Source organism: Nicotiana sylvestris, chromosome 8 (assembly GCF_000393655.2).
Source record: "Nicotiana sylvestris chromosome 8, ASM39365v2, whole genome shotgun sequence".
Classification (NCBI taxonomy): Eukaryota; Viridiplantae; Streptophyta; class Magnoliopsida; order Solanales; family Solanaceae; genus Nicotiana; species Nicotiana sylvestris.
In genome coordinates this window covers 37,937,095-37,955,014 of record NC_091064.1, presented here as the reverse complement: position 1 = coordinate 37,955,014, position 17,920 = coordinate 37,937,095, and the positions used below count along the sequence as shown (strand labels likewise).

The following is a 17,920-nucleotide window of genomic DNA, read 5'->3' as shown; positions in this document are numbered from 1 at the left end:
GGGCTTAGGGTTCGTGAGAGATGAAAGATGAGAGGGTTTCAGGGCAGTGGGTGGTGAAGAATGATTAGGGTTGGGGCCTAGGTGTAGTTAAAGAGGAGGGTGTAACGTGGACCGTTGATCTCAGAGATCAATTGCCACGATTTAAAAGAGTTCTGAGTCGGGTGGTTTAAACGGGTATGGGGTTGGGCTAATCGGTATTGGGCCAGGGGTAATTAGGTTAGTGTAAGGGTAGTTTTAGGTCCGAAATTGGGGTAAAATTTGAGCTATTATTTAAATACCCAATATTTAAAATAAATAATTTATAAAAGCAATTAATAAATAATAAAAATATTATTTGTGAACTAAAACGATTTAAAATAATTACTTAACATTATAAAAATAAGAAAAGTTAATTTTGCAAAAATCATATAATTATGTATGTATATGGGCTATTATTGCAAAAAATATGCAATTTAGCCAAAAATACAATTGCAATTATAGGAGAGGCACTGAAAATATTTAAAATCTTATATTGATATAAATGATATATTTAGATGATTAATCATCATAAAGATAATTTGGAGGGTAATTATTAAATATTTATATAATAAAATATAGAAATAAATTGATTTAAAGCCTTTAAAAATTATAAAAAATTATAGAAATACTTGTGTGTGCTCATAAATCAAAATGATGTTGTATATGCACTATTTTGAAAGTATATACAAATATATTTAAAAATAAGAGAAAAATTGGGTATCAACAATGTTTAGGCAAGTAATAGGTAATACCATGGAGAATCAACCAATAGCGGAAATACACAGATATGGTAAGTGAGTGAGAAGGAAATCCAATTAGAAAAGGGATTAGGAGAGGAGTTTCGTGAGGTGGCGGGTTAGAGTTCTTCAGAGGGGAGAGAGTAGAGAAGGTTTAGGGGCGGTGGGTGGTGAGAATGATTTAGGGTTAGGGGTATTAGGGTAATTAAAAGGGAGGGAATAATGTGGGCCGTTGATCTCAGAGATCAATAGCCATGATTAGCTGGGGTCTTGGGTCGGGTTGCTTTAGTTGATTGGGCTGGGGGTTATTTGGTTTGGGCTTGAGATTTGTTGGGGGGACTGGGTAGTTAGGTCCGAAAATAAGTGGTTTTAGGCTAGTTTTTAAATACCCAATATTTAATAAATAAATAATTTATAAGAGTAGTTTATAAATAATAAAAATATCATTTGTGCATTAAAATGATTAAAAATAACTACTTAATATTTTAAAAATGTAAAAAGTCATTTTCTGCCTAAATAATGTAATTATACATGCATATTAGCTATTATTACAAAAATATGCAATTAGCCTTAAAATGCAAATGTAATTATAAGAAATGCACTGAAAATATTTAAAACCTCATGTTGGTATAAATGAAAAATTATATGATTAAATCATCATAAAAATAATTCGGAAGATAATTATTGGATATTTATATAATAAAATACAAGGAATAAATTGGTTTAAAGTCTTTAAAAATTATAAAAAATATTTGTGTAGGCTTATAAAATGGGTATCAACACTATTTTTATGAGGAAAAAATTGGGTATCAACACTATTTTTATTTTTTTTTACTTTATAAAATGTTTTGTTTATTCTATATGTAAGTCCATAAAATAAACTAAAAAGAGAAAAATATAATATTAAAAAGTATTAAAAAAAAAGAGAGAGAGAGAGAGACAAAGTTGATAATTTAGTGGATAAAATAGGCATTTAATAATCAAAAGTTTGAGAAATCTAGTTGAACGACTTTCTAAGTGTTATAGGCATAGTTAAGTGACTTTGTTACAAACGAAAGAAAAATAACTTTAGTAGGTAATTTTGGATAGTTGAGTGACCATTTGAGTAATTGATACTAATTACGCATACAAAGACTTTTCGAATTCTCTAAAAGTATACTCAAATCAACCATTTGTAGCTTGATTTTAGATCTAATTCTTATCAAAATTTAGAACGTGACGATGACGGCCAATACTTCGCGATTCACTAATAATATTATTACTCTTAAATATATATATTTTTTAGTGAAAAATAGTTTTCATCTACCAACTAAACACCGAAGGTATTTTTGGAGGAATATTTTTTTCATGAAAAATAACTTCATCGTACGCTCACTGCCTCATTCAGCCCTGAAATCCTATCAAAATACATGTTTATTCCTAGTTTTTTATGTTGATATTCTTTCTACTATATATGCTAAAACGTTAATAGCGCCTCTGCGCCTGCGACATTTTATATTAGTTGCCGTTTGACAAAAATAAAAGAATAATATGGTTATATTGAATCAGCTCTGAAAAGTCAAATTTGGACTGCAGGAATATATATCTTCCAAATTTTCATAGTCTGGAATTTGATGACTGCTAGGCTGTTATTCAACACAATAAAGAGAATGGACCATATCCTGTCACGTCTGTTCTTGTATGGTGGCATGCATTTGGTAGTTTGATCTAACTTATGATTGTTGAAGTACATATTTAATTACGTAAATTAGAGTTAAATGTACTGATTGTTTCGGTTATGTTAATTAGTTAGTGATAATCTTCGGCCCCATTGTTGTACTCAATTAAATTGTTAACTTTCAGTGTAGGACTTTTTGATAGTCAATGACTATACAATCTTATAACTTTAATTGAAGTATACATAAGAATGTTAAATTTTTTAAGGCAATGTGCGTGTTTAAAAATTTAGTACAATATTATAGTTCATTAGCAGCTTAGGAAGATAATGTTAGTCTTAATTTGATATTTTTTCTATCTGATTTTTTAATTCTTCGTTTTACAAAAATTTTATAAAAAAAAGTAAGAGTAAACTTCTGATACCTTAGAACAGGTGACGTTTCCTTATTTGATTTGAAACAATTTCTTTCTTGTAAATTCTGCAGCTAAATGAAAAAAGAAAAGGAAAAAAAATCTAATATATAAGGTTTAGAGTATTAATTAAGAAAATATCCTTTTCATGTATTTATTGACTTAGTTAGCAACTAGGCGTCAACCCCACGTTAGCCCCACAACTACCATACGAGAAAAATCAAACCCCATTATTTTCATATACAGTTGAAATATCCCAACTACTACTGCTTACCCGCCATTTCCACCTCTTCATTTGCCATGAAAAGTCCAAATTCTCTATTTTCCGATCGCCGGAGATCTAGTTCCGGCACCGGATCTATCTCCTCCAGCTTCATGACCCATTCACCTAGTACATCCACCTACTCCTCCACTACTACATCTTCAAACAAGTCAACTCCAGGTAAAAATCCGGTCAAAATCGCCGCCAAAACCGTCGCTGAAGCTTTCGTTTCATGTTTCACTCCGCCTGAGCCTAAACCTTCGAGTAACAACTTTGGTGATTCTTCTGATTCATTTAAAGCTCCTTCAGGTATGTTGAAAAAGCACTTGAGTTATGAACTTTTTAATACCGTCGATGTTATTATAAATGATAAAATAGAAAACTGTGCCGGGTGAACTAAGTTGGAGTACATGATAGAATCAAAGAAACCAGCCAAAATAAAAGTTCCAAATTACAGACAACTTTGTCCATTTAAAAGTAAAAATTATGTATTTAAACTATAAAAAGAATGAGAGAATCTGTAATATCATATTCACTTCTACTTTTTTTCTTCATAAGGATCACTTTCGCAGCTGCTTCCATCATCGTCCTTAGCTTAAGCTCCAAACTAGTCAATGCTCAAAGCAGTGTCTATTCTGAAAAAAGAATTATCATATAAGCATTACTCTTCATTTAAACTCTTCTACACATTGTAAGAGGTTTCTGGGCATTTTCAACAGTGTTAGCAGTGGAGGGAATAAACCAAATCAAAACGAATAAATTAAATTTTGTATTAGAGGAAATTACCTTTTTCGACGATTTCAAGTTTTTGAATTTATTCTAAAAGATCTTGAAGCTTGCATTCTTTAGATGATGACCGCAACCATTGTTGACATAAACAAGAGCTTCGACTGTCTTTGTTGATAAAGAACTTCGATAACAATCAAGAATCCGATCACCAGTGCTAAAAGCTGATTCCGAGGCAACAATAGACGTAGGAATAGCAAGCACGTCTCTTGCAATCATAGAGACAACTGGATATCTTTCAGATGAAGCTTTACACCAAGCTAAGACATTTAAATCCTTATTCTTCTCCACATCATCCATCAAATACTTCTCAAGCTCACTCGTATTACTAATATTATTCTCATCTTCAAGAAATTTCTCCCATTGCGATTGCCACACATCACAACTATGCATTGTATCAGTTTGACTCACACTAGTTTGATCTCCAATATTTTCATTAGAAGCCCCAGAAATAGAATCCTTATAGTGATTATACAAGCGAGATAAAGTATCCATCACTTTGGTAGTCTTTCCCTTTCCCTCCAAAGAACTATAAAATTTGCTAAAAAGGAACTTCACATACTTCATTTTGTACCGAGGATCCAGCACAACAGCAACAAATAACAACATATTCATATCCTCAAAATTAGCCCAACATTTATCAAACTTAAGTTTCATCTTCTTAGACATATTAGTCAAGATAGAATCAACACTATCAGAATATTGGACAATTAAGCTTTGAAGATTAAAAAGCTCATGAAAGAAAGAATTAGAAGTAATATGTGAAGTTCCTGAAAATTTCAAAGTGGTTTGGTAAAAAATTTCAAGAAACTTGAGAAAGGCTTTCACATTCTGTCAATCTTCTGAAGATGGATGCCCTGCCGTTCTACTCAATTCTAGACAATAGTTAAAGTACTTATGATCATCAATATACATTTTTGAAAAGGATTTTTCAAATTTTACTGCAGTATCTAATATCAAATATGTAGAGTTCCACCTTGTCTCAACATCTAAACTCAAAAGACCATGAGTGTCTAGTTTGACCTTCTCAACATGTGACTTAAAGGAAGCAGATCTTGCAGGAGAAGACTTCACATATTTCACAGCCATCCTCACTTGAAAAATAGACTCATGTTGCTCACTTAATCCTTCTTTTACAATTAAATTTAGGATATGTGCATTACACCTAACATGCAAAAATTCATTTTCCAAGATGACACCTTTCCAATCATTAATTCTCCCTTTCAAGTATTTGATTGCAGCATCATTAGTTGTCGCATTATCTAGTGTCAATGTGAATGGTTTTTCAATCCCCCAATCTAATAAACAAGCCTCAATACCCTTAGCAATTGTCTCACCCTTATGATCTAGAGTTTGAAAAAAGTTGAGAATTTTTTTTTGCAAATTTCATTCATCATCGATCCAATGGGCAGTAATGACCATATAAGTCAAATTTTGAATTGATGTCCATGTATCACTAGTAATACATATACGCTGATCTCTAATAAGTCTTTTAAGCTTTTGTTTCTCCTCTTGATAAATTTTAAAACATTGCCTAACAACAGTAATGCGAGAAGTAACTCATAATTAGGCAAAATAACCGACATTAATCTCTTAAACCCTTCCCCCTCAACAACTTTAAATGGTTGTTCATCAATTATAACAAACTCGGCAATTGCCCTCCTAACCTCAGCAATATTATAAACAACCCTTTCTAAACTTCTTTGTTCCCCTCCTTTTATAGGTATAAGTTTGAGTGTTGGTTGCTTCCTATCAATTACCTTGAAAGCGGATTTATCACACTTGTTGGTTAAATGTGCCCAAAGGTTAGAAGTTCCATTCCTACTAGGACAAGCAAAATCTTTCGGACAGTAATTGCATTTTGACCTTAGATCGCCTTTTTTATCAGTAAACTTTGTGAAGTGTGGCCAAATTTTAGATTTTTCCCGACCATTCCCCCAGGCCTAGGGTCTCGATCACACAGAGTTGTTCTTTTTTGCTTTTTAGGAGGATTGCGCATAGTAGAAATATCAGGAGTGTTACCATGTGCTTGAGTTGCCGCAGATGTTGGTGTAGCTGGAGTAGTATTTTTTAAGGTGACCTCCAAATCTTCAACCTCGGTCCTTTTCATCTGAAATAAATTAGGACCCATTTTATCAGATGCCAAGAATAAATATTGATTAACATCACTTTGTTGAATCAATAAAAGGTCAAGTGAGTAACAAAGAAAAATTAATTTAAAATGTAATGCCTAACATCACTTTGTTGAATCAATGATAAAGTAATCATTGTAATAAATTACTGAAATTAGATTTTTACGTTCATAAAAATCTTCTCAAACTATAGCTCGTAGTCTTGCAATTTGAATTGCTTTTTTGACTTTTGTGGTAGAACTTTTTGTAACTCTTAGTCTACTGTTAGCAAAAGTAGATACCGAGAGACTAGGGTTATAGAATTTGAGTCTCTTAAGGAAAAGAAATTGGTCAATTCCTATTACTTTGGGCTTAAGCAATCTTTTAAGATATAAATAGTATAAACCAAAATCTATATATAATAATTAAAATTATTTGCAAAAAGATGTGATACTTTATATAAATAATTATTAAATTTTATATATAATTTATCGGTTTGGTTTATTTTTCGGTTTTTTATAATAGAACCAAAACCAAACCAAATATTATCTATTTTTAAAATTTAAAACTAAAACCAATTCAAACCAAGAAAAATATCGGTTTACTAAATCGGTTTGGTTCGGTTTTCGGTTTGGATCGGTTTTTCGTCAAACCATGAACAGCCCTATGAGTTGCAAAGTTATTAATTATTCTTTTACTAATCAATTTCTTTTAATAATTTTTTTATGTGATATTATACGGGGCAATCCATTTAATATTTCTTGGCACGTTTATTTATCTAAGGTAAGAAAAATATAAAAAATATCAAATTTTAGATTAAAGAAAATCCAATAAAATAAAATTGGAATAATTGAACTTGATTCTTGACTTTGATGACTTTAATTATTTCAAAATAGAGTTGCACTACGTTAATTTGCTTGTTGCAATGCTTCAAATAGTGAAATAGAACATGTAATTAAAAATGTGCAATGCACTACATGCCTTGTATTTGACAGAATTTAATAGCATACTTGGACAAAGGGGGAAAAAAAATAGAAGTACATGTCTCTCGTAAGAAGTGAAAAAATGAGAAGCATAATTTGGTCATTTATTCCAAAATTAGACGTAAATAGAATAATTTATATTCAGAGGAAGGCGAGAATCTAAACGAGTTATTGCTGTTACCGAAGTTATTTCTAAATATTAAGCACTCTTTCAAAAGTTTACTTTCCTTTTTTATATTTTTTTTTAGTTTTTGTACCATAGTATTTATTAATTTTTAATGAAAAAGCAACATATACATATACTATTATTAGGAAATGGGGTGAAGTTCCTAAAGCAAAGGCCTTAGTGGCCTCCCTTCTGGCCTAGCGGTGTTCGTCGGTTGGTACGGTACGGTACGGTATTTAAGCATTTTGGTTCGCTATTTTCGGTATTCGGTTTCTTAAAATGCTATACCAATACCGTACCTAATTAAATTTGGTATGGTTCGGTTTTTCTCCTTTCAGTTTCGGTTTATTCGGTTCGGTAACTTCGGTTTATTCGGTTTGAATACTAACTAATGCATAAAGTCATACACTATAATATTCTTCATTAAAGTACTCAAAAGTACAAAACTAAAAACGTTTGTTGACAAAAGTTTTGTCCAAAACTAGTAAATATCAACCTAGAGAGAGAAAACAGTACATAAAAGAATAAAATTGATCATTAGAAACGTCTTGTTACTTGCTTAGAGTTAATTGATGAACTTAGAGAATAAAGGAAAGCAAAGTTTTAGATTTTTTATATTTATGTTATAAGTAATAATATGTATATTGTACAATACACTCCCTCTGTTTCAATTTATGTGAATATATTTCCTTTTTGATCCGTGCCAAAAAAATGACCCCTTTCCTTATTTGGAAACAATTTGCCTTTATGCAATGATATAACCACACAAAATATATGTGCCTCATTTTACATCACAAATTCAAAAGTCTTCTCTCTTTTCTTAAACTCCGTACCCAGTCAAATGGGTTCACATAAATTGAAACGGAGGGAGTAATATATATTTCCGTACAGTATTGGTATTTCGGTATTTCATTTTAAAATACCAAATACCATACCTAATACCAATTTTTTTTTAAAAAAATTAAACCAAATACCATACGGAATACCAAAATATCAAATACCAAATACCAAAATTTTCGGTTACGGTACGGTAGTTCGGTACTCCCTCCGGTTCAAAATAAGTGATTTTTTGGATGTTTTCACACAGATTAAGAAATTCACCTTTTAGCATTAATTAGCAATGGAATTGACCATATTAACCTTTATTATCTCACATAAATACTCCTAACACATATTCCAACATTATTTACTCCAAGGACAATATAGGAAAAAAATAATTAATTCATTCTTAAAATCTGGAAAAATCACTTATTTTGGACCACAAGAAAAAGGCCAAAAAATTACTTATTTTGGACCGGAGGGAGTATTTACCAAATTATGCACAACCCTACTCTGGTCGGCCCTGTTATTAATCTATGCGGTTAAGTAGAGTTACTTGCAGTACCTTTTAAGTAATCCTGATTTAGTAAATATTTTTTACACCGTCAATTCATGATATTATGATTTTTATGCACTTACAATATAAAAAATTATATTTTCCATAATCGGCTCACCTAAGAAATAATTACGTTACCGTCCAATGTTCTTGTCCATAATAACCTGGAAAATGAAACAATTAACCAGCCACAACAGGTTAAAATGCATCGCTAGTGTAAAAGAGTTTTTACGCAATTAGGCTAGATAATTGGAGGTAAAGGTCTAATTAGCCATAATAACTTGGAAAATGAGATCGATAGTGTGCTATTATTGTAAAATACACTGATATTTTAGAAACTCTTTTACTCAACATATATAATTGAAATCTATCTTCCATTCTACATGCAAGTCTCTACATCTATGTGCTTTTAAGATTGATTAATCTAGTAAATTCATCATCTTAGCATTTGGATTTGCCCATGAGCAAAGATACAGTGGGTTCACGTGACCCATGCTCCTGTCCCTAGACTGCATATAGCACTCTAATTCTTCTGGTATAATACTTAATTAGATCTGGGTGAACCCATGCACAAGATGCCACTTTGGTTCATTGGTGGCTGTGTGCCCCTTTCATAGTCCAGCTCTTCTGTTTCCCTTTATATGATATTTCCTTGTAATAATAGTATTAACTACGGTTTGCTTGATAAGTTGTTGTCACACAAATTTTGATAGAGTCAAACTAGACGGTAGTATAGTGCACTCATACTCTTAAAATACTAGATACGCCTTTGCAAAGATAGATCTCAAAAACAATAGGTGCAGCCGTGCAGGTGCATCCATTATTTTGCCCTTGAAATAAACAATGTGCATAGAAAAATTTCACTATATATCATGTATATATGCATAAATCTTGGGTACAACACACATTAGGTTTTTAGGATTTGGATCCCGAGGCTGTGTTTGAGTGGAAAGGAAAATGATGCATTTCATATATTTGAGTCATTCTCATTGATTAATATTAATAGTATTACAGTAGTTTGAGACGGATTTTACATGAATGTGTTTGATTTCCAAGTTCAATTCCACATTGGTTGGTTATGCAGAGTTTAGATGATTTCATAACAAAGAATACAAAATTTAAAGGTTGATATTAACTCTGTATGAGAAGTACAGAAGTGAGATCAGAACAAGCCATAGGTACAAAATTTAACTTCGTAATACTCAATTTAAAAGTTGTTTGATACCAAGTTCTATTCCACATAGGTTGGTTGTATGGATGTTTTCCTATATGTAACAAGAGTGCAACTTAAATTTAACTTGTAATCAAATTTATTGGTTAAATTTTAACTCCTCACGAAGAAGTGTAAAACTCAGATCAGAGCCAGACAAATGGTATTTTACTATTGTGAGAACTGAAGAAGTGAGATTCATGTAACCTTTTGCATGACACATGTTAAATCTTTTTTTCTAACGGAAGTGAAAAACCAACCAAAACTAGAAATTGGATGCGTAGTTTATAATGGAAGAAAAATTAAGCCAATTACTTGAGGGTTGAGGAGGAGGCTTGAGGGCTTAATGAGGTTATCTATATCTATCTATCTATATTATATTAAAAGCGCGAAGGCCTTTAGCGAAATATCGTTCGTCTTTTTTACCCTTTTAAAAATAGCTTTCACTCTAGACAAAATCGTCATTTAGTTATTTTCCTTAAATTTAGGAATAGTCATTTAATTGTTTTCCTAATATTTAAGATTTTAAAATCAACTAAATTTATATATTGAATCCTTCCTTATTTAAATTTATCATATAACATATTTGTAAAGGCAAAATAATAACAATAAAAAAAATTCTTATTAAGCCGTGTAGGAAGGCTTAATATTTAAAACATCAACTAAGACTTTTCCTAATATTGTCCGCTATCTTTTGGCTTAACTTGGGCAACAATCTGCACGTGCATTTCTCATAATTTGTATGCAGTTATTATTTACATGCAAAGTTCAACAAGGAAACTGTAGAACTTTGAAATTAATAAAATATTTGTCATTTAATTATTTTTTTAATGTTAACTACTCTCTCCGTTCCAATTTATGTGAACATGTTTGACTGGGCACGGAGTTTAAGAAAAAAATGAAGACTTTTGGAATTTGTGGTCCTAAACAAGTCCAAATGGGGCCCAGAGTATTTGTATGGTTATAAAAGCTTCACATTAAGGGTAGAGTTGTAACTTTAAGCTAAATTGTTACCAAATTTAGAAAGGGTTCATTCTTTTTTAAACGGACCAAAAAGAAAATAGGTTCACATAAACTGGAACAGAGGGAGTAAGACTTTTCCTAATATTGTCTGCTATCTTTTGGCTTAACTTGGGCAACAATTTGCACGTGCATTTCTCATAATTTGTATGCAGTTATTATTTACATGCAAAGTTCAACAAGGAAACTTTAGAACTTTGAAATTAATAAAATATTTGTCATTTAATTATTTTTTAATATTAAGACTTTAAAATTTTAAAAAATATTAATAAATCTTTTTATCTAAACTATGTAAGAACTTCTAATATTTAAAATTTTAAAACTGAGTAAGAATTTGTTTGTAAAAATTATTTCGTTATATACAATGCACAAAGTAATTATAGTTTGTCAATCTATAAGGTAGAATTAAAATAGAATCATCTTATTAATCTTGTTAGGAGTGGAATAACTTGTCCAATACTATACCTTTTAGGATTAAGATCAACTAGGAAATATTAAGGGTTTGTTTGGAAAGCCACCAGATAATCAAAATTGGTGTAATTACTAGGGTAGTAATTATACAATATTGTAATTACGAGACCTGTTTGTTTGTCATAGTGTAATTACTGTATAATTACAAGTGTATTGTTTGGTTGCACAAGCGTAATTACATAGTTAGATTAAATTTTAAATATAAAGTTAATTATCAAAAATTGAAAGCTATATTTAACAAATATATGCATTTATAAATAATATTAAATTTGACATTTAAGATAAATATTATTTCTTGAAAATATATTAATGATAATCATATATTTATAACTAATATTTTTAAAATAATTCATATATATATATATATATATATATATATATATATTAAATTAATAATATTTTATTTTAATCAATTATAAAATTTAAAAGTACATATTTTGTAAGAACGTCATGGACTACATGATTGATAAAACAATTAATATTTATAAATATAATATCATAACATTGCTCAAATATTTTACGAAAAAAATAATTTATCAATTCTAACTGAAAAGAATGGCATGCAATCTGAATTAATAAGTAAATACTAAAGCAAATAAAATGTAAGTGAAAATATAACATAAATTCAAAATCAAAAAAAAAATAACATAATACTCTTATATAAAATTAAAACATAATAAAATAAGTTTTAACATAATATAAGTAAATATAATTCGAAAGAAAAGGAAAACATAAGTCTATAACCTCATTCAACAATGATTCTACTTTAATGACATCACTCATTATATGCTAAGTTTATTAATGATTCATTATTTTTAATATTAGGAGGAGTAGTTTCATAACTAGAATAATAGCACAATTATGCTAAATGAAGAAAATAAAATAAAAAATATGAGCGACTACATGGAATCACAAAAATAAAGATTGGAAAATGAGAATATTATTTAAATATTAAAAAAGTAATCTATCATTTTAACGTAGTTAAGTTTGCATATAACCTGATCCAATAATAAAGTTCAACTTTAATGACATCACTCATTATAAGTCAAGTTTGTGGATGACTTATTCTTTCAAAACTTACGAGGTATAATTTTGTGAAAAAATTAGAATAATACCATAGTTAAGTGTAATAAAAAAATAAAGCAAAATAATTAAGAAAGAAACAAAATATGAGAAGTTATATTGACGAAATATTTTAAGATTACATACTCATTGATACAGGGTACACGCGCAAAGCGCGTACCCGTACCCTAAGACTAGTAAGAAATTAAAATCATGCTAGCCTTTTAATAAAACTTAACGCCAAGGATTTGACAGAGTGAACGCACATCCTCAGATGCAGTTCAAAACTTTTAGTTCATAAATTTATACTAAACTCATAGTCAGAGAGAATATTTGGTGCGATAATACCTGACACCCTGCTGGCTTAAATTTTGGACTAGCTTCTGCTAAGGGCCATGGGGCCGAATTGCATAGTGTTTTACAACTATCATAGATGAGTTGTTTATGTTGGGGTCCGAGAAAAGATTGTCTTGATAATTGAATTGTAGAATATGTGTAGTGAGCAGTGTAAAAACTAGCCGACAACTGTGAGGTTTATTGGATCAAAGTAGACAATATACACCTTGCAACTGTAAGGATTAGTGAACCGCTGCAGATGAGCCGTGGGATAAAAAATTTAACAATTAATAGAGATTCTCAGGCATGATTTCTGCTATTGGAGAGGAGTTTGAGCTGCACTAAACTTAGTAGGGGACCTGTATGACCCTTTGAGTTAAAGCAGACAAATATGAAGCCGAACTAATGTAGATGACTTGGAAATATTTAGCCAACAATTTATTAAGGTTCTTAGGCATGATTGGTGTAATTTATTGGCGGCTATAATTTTCCACAAGAAATCATTTGACTTTCGTCTACTGATTTGCCGGCTATTCTCATTCTCCGATGGCCATTTGAAACAGGAAGAGTAGAAACAATCAATTTCAAAACTTCATGTGCAGGCACTATGCGATTAAACCTTTTGCCCTTCCCTTTTATATTTGCATTTCAGCTAGATTATTGCTCCCGAAGTTCTTTTAGCCTCATGCTAAATGTTACAGAGATTAAGGCCTAAAATTCTCTATTGCTGCAATCCTTCTTATCCCATTGACAATAATTCTTGCATTGTGATTTTTGCTATTCCATACAGCTGAAACTCCACTTAAATTCTTTTTTTTTTTTTTCAATAGAGAAAGAAAGTTCAGTAAATACTTAAACAGATGCTTAACAAATTTACTTGGCTGCAAATTGATCAGTTGCATCTGATGGCGGAAGTGAGAAGAGACGCAGTAGAGGTCGAAGCATCTATGCTAGTGAAAGTAATTCAATCCACGCAAAAGAGGCAGGGAGTGTTAAATTCACCATGGGAGAAATCTACAAGGCCACAAGGAACTTTTCCCCAAGCCTTAAAATTGGTCAAGGTGGTTTTGGGATAGTTTACAAGGGTCGCCTTGAGGATGGAACGGTTGTCGCAATCAAACGTGCCAAAAATGTGAGCTTACTATTAATTGCAAGCTTGTTCCTGTATATGTTCAAGAGCTTGAATATTATCAAGACTACTTAACTGCCTTGTATTTGCAGACTATACATGATAAACATTTGGGGGTTGAATTTCAAAGCGAGGTTCGAACTTTGGAAAAAATAGAACATCTGAATCTAGTAAAGTTTTATGGATTCTTGGAGCGTGGAGAAGAAAGGATTATCGTGGTTGAGTATGTTCCTAATGGAACTCTTAGAGAACACTTGGACTGTGAGTTCTTCGTCTTACTTCTGCAATTCTCAATTCCATCAATGTTTGGCTCTGGAATTTTGATACTTATCCTTTATAGTGATGACATTTAATGCTGCAGGTGGTCCTGGAAATGTTCTTGATTTTGCATCAAGACTAGACATTGGAATAGATGTTGGACATGCAATTACATATTTGCATATGTATACTGGTAAATTTGTGTTATGAGCTTTCAGGTTTTCTTGAATTCTTGGCTTATTTGTCTAGGATTTCTTATTCTTCCAGTATATCATAAAAGAAAGGTCGCTTTGGATGCAGATCACCCTATTATCCATCGAGATATCAAGTCTTCTAATATTCTGCTCACTGAAAACCTTCGAGCTAAGGTGGCTGACTTTGGCTTTGCAAGGCTAGCAGCTGACACTGAATCCGGAGCCACGCATGTCTCTACCCAAGTTAAAGGGACTGCCGGTTATCTAGATCCTGAATACCTCAGTACCTATCAACTTACTGAGAAGAGTGATGTCTATTCATTTGGTGTTTTACTTGTGGAACTTGTTACTGGAAGGCGGCCTATCGAGCCAAAAAGGGAAATCAAAGAGCGAATTACTGCAAGATGGGTATGTTTTTTTCCCAATTTCACTGCAAAAAAAGAAGTTTTTCTAGCTTTTATGATAATTCGTAATTGTTAGTTGAATGAAATTGTAATGGATATGAATTGCCGTATGCTTATGTTGATCCACTATCATTTCTTTTTTCCTCGAAAGAGTAGTTTACACCTATCTACTTTTGATTCTTTTGGGGCCTTCCTTTCTTCGAACGAATGAAAACGGATAGAATCTGGCCGATTCCCGAAATGTCTTTCTGGATATTTCTCAGTGTCCCTGCTATTTATGGAATGTGAGAAGCAGATGATCAATCCAGTGCCTTCCTTCTAATCACTTCGAAGAAAAAAGGAAACAAAACAATAAATGTTCACTTTCATTTGTACTCCCTCCTACACATATGTGCGAGAGCGGGCGCTAGTTTTCTTGGACAAGATTGATTGACTCACTCACTAGAATTGGCCTAGAATAGTTTGGAGCGGAGGTTAACCCACTTCTTTTTTTTGGGGGGCTAAATTAAGGGGAGGACTTGTCACGGGTGATTGATCATCTGTTTTTAAAGGTGAAGGTAGACCCAAATTGGCATAAAACAACCCACAACTCCTTGGGGAAGATGCTAGCATTGTATCTTTGGTTAAATCATCCCAATTCTTATCTCATGCAATTTTGGATTGATAGGTGAAATCACAAGTTATATCTTATAGTAAAAATCTCTTATGACCCTTTTTAACTGTATTTTCTTTTAGCTAGATAGGTTGATAAAGTAGGTTTTTACACCATTTGTTCACCAATGAAGTGTTTGACAAAAGCTGGTTAATAAACAGGCAATGAAGAAGTTCACAAATGGAGATGCAATCTTAACTTTAGATCCAAGGCTAGAAAGATCTGCTGCAAATAGTTTGGCCATGGAAAAAATTTATGAACTAGCTTTGCAATGTTTGGCTCCTCATCGACACAACCGGCCTACTATGAGGAAGTGTGCTGAGATTCTATGGAGCATCCGCAAGGATTACAAAGAATTAGCAGGATGAAATACGTGCTCACTCTCTCTCGACTCGCAGAGCAACCTATCAATTATAGAAGAATGAACAGAATGTATATGATGAGAAAGATATCAATCAAAAGAAGACAAGATATATTTTGTGATAGTTGCATAAACATTGGAATATGAAGATAGCTACTAATAGATTTGAGGGAGAGATAAGTACTTTGCAATTAAAGGAAGTTTGGGATTTTGGCAAAGATTGTGAAGGGGCAAACTGTCCATACCATTGGCTTGTATATAGTGATCTATTTAAGAAGGAAACTCAACAATTTTTTGGTATCTTTCTTAGGGACTATATTTGCATACATGCTTCGAAAATTTCATCCCAATGAAAATATCATTTCCTCCCTTTTATCTTTTGATACTAAATTGTCATGGCTTTAGTCACAAGGGTACAATTTCTCTAGGTCGCAAGTTCAAATTCTAATGTACTAGTATTTTTTGCCTTTTTCAAAATTTCCCTTGTTAAAACTTCTGCCGCTGCGTGTCACGTAAAATATTTGGGAGGATGAGTGAAAATATTCTATATCAAAGTTGTGCTAAGTGCAGTAATTTTGACTTGTTTATAGCTGGAAAAATGATATTGTATAGCTGCTGTAATAATAACGGCCGAAATATGTATAAAGTTTGTGTGTGTGTATATATATATATATATATACTCGAGTATGTATGTTTTATACACTTTTTCAGCTATCAAAAATAAATAGTTTCTGGAGAGCTAAATATTTTCAAGCTAATAGCAACCAATGCTAAAGGGAGAAATTCAAAAATAGCCAGATTTACAAGTGGACATACAAAAATAGCCACAATTTCAAAAGTAATTGAAATTTAGCCATTTTTCATGTAAAGATAAATCTGAACAAAAATATTGTTCAAAATCCGGAAAAATACTCTAGTATAATATACTGGAGTTCCAGTATAATATGCCGGTCCAACATAATATACTGAAGATTGGAGCACCGGTGCTCCAATCTCCAGTATATTATATTGGAACTTTTCCCGTATTGGAGTTCTAGCATAATATGCTGGAAGTTAAACACATATGTGTACCGATCTCCAGTATATTATGCTGGAACTTTTCGTGTTGTAGCAAAATAGTGGCTTTTTTCAATGACTTTGCAAACGCTGGCTATTTTTGAATGACCAGTCCGAAAACTGGCTAGTCCGTGCAATTTTTACAATGCTAAATGCCTTGAAAAAATTGTGCGTCCACACTTTATGCTCTTTATAAATAATCACTGCATCCAATTGTCATGCTTAGATTATATGAAGTGGATTTGAACAAGTAATGGAACTGAAAGTTATTACCAATAATCTCTGGGGTACCCAAAAGGTCATCACTTGTTTTAAATGTAAATTCTGCGTTCCGAGGCCTTAAAAAACTCTTTCGGTATCACCTTGATTTGCGTGCGCAGTCCGGACGCGTAGCTGGAAAGCCATTTTGTGAAAATCTTTGAAAAATGATGAATTTTACCTTTAAAATGGATTTAAGTTGACTTCGGTCAATATTTTGGGTAAACGGACCCGGACCCGTAATTTGACGGTCTCGGAGGGTCCGTAGGAAAATATGGGAGTTGGGCATATGCCCGGAATCAAATTCCGAGGTCCCAAGCCCGAGAAATAAATTTTTAAAGAAAATTATTTTCTGGAATTGTTTATGAGTTTTGGAAATGAAAAGTGTTTAAAATTTGATGGTATCGGGCTCGTATTTTAGTTCCGGCGCCTGGTACAGGTCTTATATGTGATTTAGATAAGTCTGTGAAATTTGGTAAGAAACGGACTTGAAACGACGTGAATCGGATCATTTTTGAGAAAAATTGGAAAATTTGAAGTTCTTAAGAAATTTCATGATTTTGATGCTAAATTCATAGTTGTTGATTTTAGTGATTGGAATGCACGAGCGAGTCTATATGATATTTTTAGGTTGGTGTGCATATTTGGTTTGGAGCCCCGAGGGCTCGGGTGAGTTTTGGATAGGCCACGGGTGGATTTTGGACTTGGAGAATTGCAGGTTTTCAGCTGTTTCAGTGCAGGCCCGTAGGCTTCGCATTTGCGAAGCCTGGCTCGCAAATGCGAGTTCGCAAATGCGAGGGCCATGTCGCAAATGCGAAATGTAGCCCAGGCCAACCTACCTCGCAATTGCGAGGATTCTATCGCAAATGCGATCCCCCTAGTTTCAGCCAGTCGTCGCAAATGCGACAAGTTGTTCGCAATTCCCAACTTGCAAATGCGAGAACTTCTTCGCAAATGCGAACTTAGTAGAAGTCTGGGTTCGCAATTGCGAACCCTGGTCGCAA

At 32.4% G+C, this 17,920-nt stretch overlaps 1 protein-coding gene across 1 annotated transcript; it reads left to right on the top strand.

Annotated features, from left to right (window-relative positions):
• The first annotated feature begins 3,070 nt into the window (after positions 1-3,070).
• On the top strand, positions 3,071-15,992 carry LOC104248429 (calmodulin-binding receptor-like cytoplasmic kinase 2). Its single transcript, XM_009804681.2, has 6 exons — positions 3,071-3,393; positions 13,501-13,736; positions 13,826-13,994; positions 14,095-14,184; positions 14,292-14,593; positions 15,403-15,992. The coding sequence occupies exons 1-6, from the start codon at positions 3,123-3,125 to the stop codon at positions 15,607-15,609; spliced, it is 1,275 nt and encodes a 424-aa protein (XP_009802983.1). The 5' UTR covers positions 3,071-3,122; the 3' UTR covers positions 15,610-15,992.
• Positions 15,993-17,920: the final 1,928 nt, after the last annotated feature.